Source organism: Kryptolebias marmoratus, linkage group LG16, assembly GCF_001649575.2.
Source record: "Kryptolebias marmoratus isolate JLee-2015 linkage group LG16, ASM164957v2, whole genome shotgun sequence".
NCBI lineage: Eukaryota > Metazoa > Chordata > Actinopteri > Cyprinodontiformes > Rivulidae > Kryptolebias > Kryptolebias marmoratus.
Genome location: NC_051445.1, coordinates 11,704,950 through 11,713,895, shown reverse-complemented (window position 1 = coordinate 11,713,895; position 8,946 = coordinate 11,704,950). Strand labels below are relative to the sequence as shown.

The following is an 8,946-nucleotide window of genomic DNA, read 5'->3' as shown; positions in this document are numbered from 1 at the left end:
GGCGTAGGTCCTATTCTATGGGGAGTGTCTCACTGGGCGGCGACTGTTAGCTGGAGACACAAAATTGTGAGAAAAATATGCGTAATTTCACTTGCAATCACTCCGAACATGACACGTTTTCACAAAATCTGGGCCAAAATTCACCTGGAGTTTCCGTACATACTGACTAAAAAAAAAATCCAGCTCCAGAAGTCTAATCCGGGGTGTCCAATCCTGGTCCTGGAGGGCCACCATCCTGCATGTTTTCCTTGTTCCTCTGCTCCAACACACCTGATTTGAATCAATGGGTGATAAACAGGTTTTCTGCAAGACATGAAGAGGTGATTTAACCACTGAATCAGGTGTGTTGGAGCAGGGAAACAAGGAAAACATGCAGGATGGTGGATCCAGGACCAGGATTGGAGACCCCTGGTTTAAAATGACAAAAACTAAACTGAAACCTGGGTGTGATGGTTCTCCAAACTCCTGCGATGACTCTTTGGTTATTTTAAGAGGAAACGTAGTCTCGCAAAGCTTTTAAACACATCCAAAACACAGTGACAACCCCACAAAGGTTTTGAGACATTCTGGAAAGTCCCTCATGAATGCTGTTTGGATTTTTGTTGCCAACAGTCACAACCGTGGATTACTGCTCCTTAAAACGACTCCAATCTCAAAAAACACACAGCAGTTCATACAAACGCTATTTTATACTGCTGCTGGAGTTCTCATCACGCTGTCAATGTGCCTTGGGCTGCACAGGAAGTGCTACAGCTAGCTGCAGCCCTGACTGAGCGTGCAACCAACCATGAAATTCTATGTAAATAAGAGCGAAATTGTTGAAAATGTGAAATTGTTGGCCCGTCAATCTGGTCAGAATTCAGCTCTTTTTCTCCAACCTGACGCTTTCTACAACAGGTAAGATATTAACTGTTCATATCCTCTCCACAGAACCCCACTTCAAGAGAGCTGAACTTCCCACTGAACATTTCTTAAGCTGTGTTTAAAAATAAAAAGGAGATTAAAAATTAGAACAACAGTGCGTCGGGTGTTTTCTGCAGGTGACAGACTAAATTCAGCAAACATGTGAACTATTTGTTACACACACATGCAGCTTGTCTTGGCCTGCGATTCTGAGATGAAATACAATCTGTGTGAAAGGACAGCGGGCTTGTCTAATATTGCGGTCCTTTTCTTAAAGAGATTCTTAGCCTGCTGTAAAAGGTTTGACTCACCCTGTCAACAGAAGTCTGCATAGTCTAATATCACTTCAGCCACAAAGTTAAGGAGACGTCTAAATAAGCGGAACCAAAAGAGAGATCTCGTGTTTCCTCCCGTGTTTATTTTCTCGCACTGGTCGCCCGCGTCTTGATGGTCACCCTCCGCGGCGGCGGCTCCTCGATGATCCGATTGGCCACGAGGTCCTGCAGCTGCAGCGCCCCGCCGCCGATGAAACAAAACGCCGGACACACGGGAGCGGAGCAGTCCACGTGCCCCTCCCACAGCACGCGCAGGGAGTGGGCGTCGTAGAAGGTGACCCGCCCCCTGTCGCAGTCCAGACACACGCCTAGCCGGGGCGGGAGGGGGGCGGTGTGTGGGTGAGGCAGGCTGCCGTGGGAGTGCAGGCCTCGCTGGCTGTGGCTGTCGCACTGGCTCGGCGTCAGGCCGTGGCCTTTCGGGAGGAGGATCTTCCCCGTGCCCACGGTGAGGAAGCAAAACGGAGGGGAGTCCTGGCTGTCTTCTGCCCCGCTGTCATGGCCGCTGTCCGGGTCGCAGCTGGGAGGGGGGAGACGAGAGGACAGGCTAAACTAGGGAATTTTCCAAAACATAAAATAAACCCTACAAGATATTTATAATGTAGTGATACTGTAGCATCAGTATGCTCAATACCAATATGAATGAAACGTACAGAATGTCATCATGGAATAAATTCTCCAACTGACTAACCTTTGGAAAAAATCCAGTTCAAGATGTCAGCCACAGCTAATCAACATCAACCAACAAAAATGACTACAACTCAGTCATTTTATTGACTAAACTTTAATGTGGTAGTAGCTGGGGATCATTCACAACTCATACTTTCAGGGTAACACCTCGTGAAATCTATGAGGACGCACATAAGGTTATTTTCAAGGTTCAAGTTCCATCATTTCTCAAAATAAAATGATCTTAATCTAAAGCTCTGCCATGAAAGAAGGTGGGTGATGCGTACTAGGCTATTAATTTGATTAAAAATTGGTTTTATATAAATAAAACTGAGGATTTAATTCAACCAAATAATCATCAGAAGACAATAGCAACTCTAGTTTTTGTGCTTTGTGTCATGCTGCCCTCTAGTGGCCAAAAATGTATATTAACAAAACAAGAATCTGGGTTTTTTTATGGGTTTTTTGGATTTTTTGGTAAGAAATGGCAACTCTTAAATGACATACGATCCTCCAAACAGGAAGTATGATCCTGAATATTCTCATGTAAACAAAATTATCAGTTATAAATTTGACAGGTGCTATTCTCGTTTGTATTTGTTCATTCGTTTTCAGCGTAAGTTTTTGTTACCGAGGGCTCGTCACGTCCTGAGGAAGATGGAACCACTCTTGTAATTTGGCCTCCTGCCCAACCCCCACCTGCGAATGAGACGACCAAAGAGACAAACCAAGAAAAAACATAAATCAGAAAAACTTTGGTCATCTAACATTCCACCTGCTGTTAAACCAACCCAGAAACGTCCTCTTTACCTTCACCAAATAGGACCCGGGCTCCACGGAGCACGCCCAGTAGTGTCGGCCTTGAGTGATGGCCAGGTCCGCCACCAGGAGGTCAGAGGTCAAGTGGCAGGAGGTGAGAGCGCGGTCCGCAGCCTGGAGGAGGGAGAGACCGGGCACGCTGCGGGCGTAGGTCTGACCTCTGCCCAACGCCAGACGGTCGGCGTGCAGACCCCAGCGAGAGTCCAGGGAGAAACTCAAAACTGGGAGGATGGAAAAGAGGCAAACCGGGGGGGGGGGAGAAGAAAGAGGAGGAGAGAAGTAAACTAAATTATCCAGAAAGAACGAGAAGTTAGACGCAAAAAGCTTGGACAGGAGGAGACGAGAAAAGACAGAAAAAAGCATTTTCTATGAAAATGAAGTGAAAACTGAAGAAGCTGAAGCTGAGTTGTTGAAGCTTAAAGAAACAGAACACGAGCTAAAAGCTAAAAGGAGCAAAAGGCTACCTATTATTGAATACTGATAAAGTCATAATATCAGTGGATTTCAATATTCATGTAAATGTTGAATGCGATAGCTTAAATATACCCTTTAATAATTCATTAGAGTGAATTAGTTTTACCCAAAATGTCCACAAATCTATTCATTCTCTTCAGCAGCCGAACGTTTTGATATATAAATGAATAAAACAGCACAAACTCTGCAGGAGTAGATCGACTCCGGAAAGGGTACGGAAAAATAAAAAAACAGGAAAACAGTGCGAATGTTGAATCAGCGTTCGCACAACAATAAAAAAATAAATAAAACAAAGCAACAAATGATGACAGCGGATCAAATGGAAATGCTGAAAGAAATGATTTTACCTGAAGAAAACAAGAACAACTGTTTCACTACAACGGGTTATTTAAAACCTAAAATCATTCTCAAACACAGATTTGTGGAAGTGCAGAAAGACAGACCTGCGGCATGAAAGACAGAATTTCATGCCGATTTGTGCGAAATAACTGATGGCGTGTGCGCCGCTTACCTGGTGCGGGCGGCGTGTGGAGGTAAATCTCCTCGCTGTACTCCCCGAAGCCGGCCTTGTTGCAGCCCCTCACCCTGAGGACGTACACGCTGTCCATCTGCAGCCGGTCGATCACCGAGCTGGTCCCTTTCACCTCGTTCAGGCGCTGCCACGGCGTGGAGGAGCTGGGCGAGCCGGCGCCGCCCCACGCCGCCCCGGTTCCTCCGGCGCGGCGCTGGTACTCCACGGAGAAGTGCCACGCCGGAGCCGAGTCCTGAGGGAGGCGCCAGCACAGGAACAGCTGGTCGTAAGCTAGGGTTTTCTGCGTGTCGATGACCGGAGCCAGGGGAGCTGCCGAGGAGGAAGGAGGAAATAAAAAAAACGAGCACGGGTCACGCCGATTCCTAGAAGTCTCCCAAACGCTGCATGAAGGAGGACGAGCTCACCTTGTATGAACTGCAGGCTGTTGATGAGTTTGATTTCTTTGGATGCGTCGAGGTGAAAGTGCCTGAAGGAGGTATCAGCAGCAACGGAGAAGCACTGCAGGTTATCTATGGCTTTGACCAGCCTGCAGACAGAGAGGCAGCATCGAAAGGAAGAGAAACATAAGACAGTTTAAATAATTTAAAAGAGCTTGCAGATTTTGAATGCTACAGTTTTAAACAACGGCTGACTCTCAGCTACTAACATCCAAATCTTAGCTCAATATCTGTGAAGCTGACCGAGTTAAAACCATCTTTATGTTTGCTAAGACCAGTTGGCTGTGGCGGCCATCTTGAATCACGTTGACTCTAAACGTTAATCAGCTGTAGCTGTGTATCCAATCAATACTTTCTGAAGGATTCATTAAAATCCACCCAGTGGCTCTGGAGATATTTTGCTAACAGACAGACAGGGTTTGACTCAATTGGTTAATACCAACGTTTTAAACAAAGCTCCCATGCAATCCGTTAGCTCTTGGAGTATGTGTTGGGGAGGACTCTCCGCTACTACCACTACAAAACTTAGATCAATATCTGCAGCAGTTACTGATTTGTAGTCGTTGTTGTGTTTGCTAAGACCAGTTGGCTGTGGCGGCCATCTTGAATCAAGTTGACTTTAAAAGTTAATCAGCTGTAGCTGTGTATCCAATCATGACGTTACGAAGGTTTTATTAAAATCCACCCAGTGGTTCCGGAGATATTTTGCTAACAGACAGACAGGGTTGACTCGTTTTAACGTTTTAAACAAAGCTCTCATGCAATCTGTTAGCTCTTGGAGTATGTGTTGGGGAGGACTCTCAGCTACTACCACTACAAAACTTAGATCAATATCTGCATCAGTAACTGATTTGTAGGCGTTGTTTTGTTTGCTAAGGTCAATTACTTGTGACGGCCATCTTGAAACAGGTTGTCTCCAAACGTTAATCAGCTGCAGCTGTGTATCCAATCACTACGTTCTGAAGGTTTCATTCAGATCTGACACGCAGACACAGGCGATGAAACGAGCTTTCATGGCGACGGGTGAAACGAGAGGTGCAGTTAATCTTATTAAGTGTGTCGCTCACCTGCTGTGTGTCGCCCTGGCAGCCTGAACGAAGCAGGGGGCGTCGGCCTCTTTGAGCAGCTCTTGCGTGTACGCCATCAGGCCCGCCTGCTCCAGCAGAGCCTGCTTCTCACAGACCTGGGTGGACAGGGCCTCCTCTCTCTTGCTTCTGGAGCCCTCCAGGGCCAGGGCCAGAGTCCCCTGGCGCTCGGCGACGGCCGCTCCCAGCTCTCTGACGCACTGAGTGAGCTGCTGCAGGGCCACCGCACTGTTGGCCTGCAGGGGAGGCACCAGAAAAGTTCAGATACGACGTCTTTAGCCTCCTGACGTAAGGACCGAACAAACCTTATCGCTCTTTAAAGCTCGGCGACAAACTTAGACAGAAATGAAAAGAGGAACTAATTCAAGTTTTTTTTAATTATTCATTATACTGGGTTATGAGGGGTTAATGTTTCATAAAACACTTAAAAGAAACTCATCTTTAGCCATGTTTGTTCTGATCATGAATAATGTGAATACTGATTCAGCATCAACACCACACACTGTCCAGTCTGACTGCTTCTGTAAACTTTGTCTTATTTTAGCCGTTGGATATAATGTTGTTTAGGGTTTATACTTTTAGAAATATTTAATTTAATTTACAAATATTTTCTCTATAGAAATACATCAACATCTGTTAATTTCCTTCAAAAATATAGCTCTCTTCAAAATCGACTTTAGAAAACTTGCTCCAATTTTGTCTTCTTAAGCTTATTTAACGACTATTCTGCTACTTTTAGCTAACCTTTTATTACTTTTAGCTAGCTATGTGCAACTGTTAGCATCAAGCTAGCCTTTTCCTACTTTTAGCTAGCCTTTTGGCACAATTAGCTTTTAGCTACCTCCCTGCAACTGTAGCTTTTAGCTAGCTTTTGCTACTTTTAACTACACATTTGTTACTTTTAGCTTTTGGTGCTTTTAGCTTTGTTCTAACCTTTTCCTACTTTTAGCTAGTGTTCTGCTTCTTTTAGCCTTAACGGCTCAATTTCAAGTTCTTCATTAAAGTCATTCAGCACTCAGCAGAAAACGCTAATTTTCTAGTTCACCTGAAGCTCTTTTAAATGTCCACACTAACAGAACGTTTATATGTGGGGGTACCCTTTGCATGCCATAAAAAACAAACAAAAAACAAAACAATCAGTGGATGCACTATTAATAATTGGCCTTTTCAATTGTAGTTGTTATTAAAGCAAAGAAGCAGATTAATGTTTAGTTGTCATCAGTTAGAACACTTCAGGCTGCATCGCTGTCCTCGTGACATTAAGGTTCATGGCAGTTTGCAGGAAAAAGGTGAGAAAGTTTCCACACCTCCATCTGTTTAATCGCAGCTTCCAGCTGAGTGATCTGACCCTGGATCGTCTCCTGATTGGCCAGAATGAAGCCGACCTCCTTGTTGATCTTGTCCTGTAAGAAAAGCAGACGTGAACGCTGCGCTGTGCCGCACCGCTGCAGGATTGTCACCACCGCTGAAAACGCGTGGCGCACGCTGACCTTCAGGGCCTGGTAGGCCTGTGCTATGGGTAACACCTTGTGCCCGTGGTGCACCCGGCGGAGTTTACAAAGCGGACACAGCAGCCGTTGGCAGTTGCGGCAGTACCACTGCAGCCTCTCCTGCTCGTGCTCCGTGCACGTAAGGACCTGAGAGCACAAAACAAGATTCAGGCACAACGTGAGAGTGGCTCGCTGCGAGCTCCGCGAACGACAGGACAAACCTTCGGCCTGAAGCTGTTGGTGGGGAGAATGTGTTCGTGCTGAGCTCGAGGCGTCCCCCAGGGGTGGTAGAGTTTGAAGCACTCATTGCAGAAGTTAGTCTTGCAGTTGGCGCAGCCCTTAGTGGCCTCCAGAGACAGAGGAGGTTTGCAGAAACCACACATTATCGCCACGCTGCCAAGACTTATTGTCTGCCTGTACCTGAGGGGAGATAAGAGGACGAATCTCAAGCAAGCCCTGCAGCACTTTAAAAAATAAAATAAATACATCGGTTTAAAAAGGAGAAGACTAAGCTCAAGTGTCCTACTCTCCTTCCAAGTTGGGCATGACGCTATTTTAGCTGCCTGACCTGGATACATCACCGGCCTTGTTAGCGCCACGCTGTCTGAACAAACACGCCTTCTGTCTGAGCAGCTGCCCATCTCTGCAGCAGTCTGACCCAAGCTCACACGTTTTCCAGCTGATTTTGTCGTTAATCTGTGTCTGTTTGGATTCTTAAAAAAAAAACTAAATTAAATTAACTTTGAGGACAAAAGGAAGTTAAATTGACCCTTTTACTGCGTACAGCAGATTCGAGGCTGTTGGTTTGACCGGGACTAAAGGAGAGGCTCATTACGGAAACAAATGATTTCCTGTCCCACCTTTAAAGCAGGATTGATTTAACTCGTTACTCGCTAGCTTTGCTTAACGCTCTAAGGTCGTCGTGCGAGGCTCTGGGTTTGTTGTCGTCATGGGAACGAATGCGAACCATTTTACGAGGGAAGTCTGAGGCGGAAATATCACCTCCCACACGGCTCGATCTGAGAACCCATCTACTGCGAATGACATCGCGGCGTTCTGCGTTTTTTTTATGTTGTTTTATTTTTTTTTTTCTGGGTTTTGCATGTGAGCGTGAGGTGGAACCTTTCGACGATGCGCTCCAGGGTGAGGTTACGAAAGCAGTCTGTGAGTCCTTTCTCCCCGAGCTCCACGTCCTGCTGACAGGAAGGGCAGGGGAAGAGCATGGGGGGAAGGGCTGCCTCCCTGCGCCTCAGACCGGGGTACGTCCCACATACTGGGAGGAGGAGACAGGTGCAGAGGAGGGGAGGGGGGACAGACAGAGACAGAGACAGAGACAGAGGAGACACGTGAGGAATGGAGAGTTTATGAAGTGCAAACGAGATTGGAGAAAACTGCTGTTTCTGTTAAAATGCAGTGAGAACGCCGAGAGCTGAATGTCTTTGCTGACATTCGTTGAAGCTAAAAGGAGCAGAACACGAGATAAAAGTACCACGAAGCAACCTAAATGTAGCAAAAGGCTAGGTAAAACTAGCAAATGCAAGCTAAAAGAAGCAAAAGGCCCACTAGAAATAGCAAAAGGCTGGCTAAAAGACAAAAGTAGCATAAGAAGACAAAAACAGAGTAAGCCTGCTGGGGAAAATACTGTAAATAATGTTAAATAATTTGAAAAGTATAGATGTTACAACAAACAAAAGCCATTGCACCCATCTCCTGAATGAGCTGCATGTTTTTGGTATACGAATGGCTAAAATAGCACATACAGAAAATCAAAAAAAAGGAAAACAACAGCGTGAATGCTGAAGCAGCATTGGTGTTTTGATGTAACGGTGTCACTCCTCTGTCAGCTCCAGATAAACTACCCAAAAGCCTTGATCGTCTGTGCCAAACTCACACTTGGACACACAAGAGCCGTTTCCTGCACCTGTTTTGAGGACCCTCTCGAGCCGGTCAGGAGTCCTGGGGGTGGGCCTGCGTGGGCCCCGCGGGGAGCGGGTGTTTGGCGTGGAGGCCGGAGAGTTGGGCTCCGGGGGGAGATCGGGCGGAGGGTAACCGCTCTGAACGAGCACCTCGGCCGCGCAGAGCAGACACACGCTGTGCTGGCAGGGCAGGAGGATGGGCTGCTTCACCATCTCGTCACACACGGGGCAGCGCAGCTCCTGCTTCATGCTCTTCATGTTAGCCTAGAGGAAGAGGAGGGGGGAGGGA

General features: G+C 46.5%; 1 protein-coding gene across 1 annotated transcript in view; it reads right to left on the bottom strand.

Moving 5' to 3' along the window:
• Window positions 1–330: 330 nt before the first annotated feature.
• trim46a (tripartite motif containing 46a) overlaps window positions 331–8,946 on the bottom strand; it is a 9,660-nt gene continuing 1,044 nt past the window's right edge. The window contains exons 2-12 of the mRNA XM_017424946.3: window positions 8,663–8,921; window positions 7,864–8,014; window positions 6,963–7,161; window positions 6,742–6,888; window positions 6,559–6,654; window positions 5,234–5,487; window positions 4,134–4,255; window positions 3,709–4,038; window positions 2,715–2,944; window positions 2,536–2,603; window positions 331–1,755 (exon numbers count right to left, since the gene is read on the bottom strand). Of these exons, the coding sequence (XP_017280435.1) occupies window positions 1,320–1,755; window positions 2,536–2,603; window positions 2,715–2,944; window positions 3,709–4,038; window positions 4,134–4,255; window positions 5,234–5,487; window positions 6,559–6,654; window positions 6,742–6,888; window positions 6,963–7,161; window positions 7,864–8,014; window positions 8,663–8,921 (2,292 nt within the window). The 3' untranslated portion in view covers window positions 331–1,319. The remainder of the gene's footprint in view (window positions 1,756–2,535; window positions 2,604–2,714; window positions 2,945–3,708; window positions 4,039–4,133; window positions 4,256–5,233; window positions 5,488–6,558; window positions 6,655–6,741; window positions 6,889–6,962; window positions 7,162–7,863; window positions 8,015–8,662; window positions 8,922–8,946) is intronic.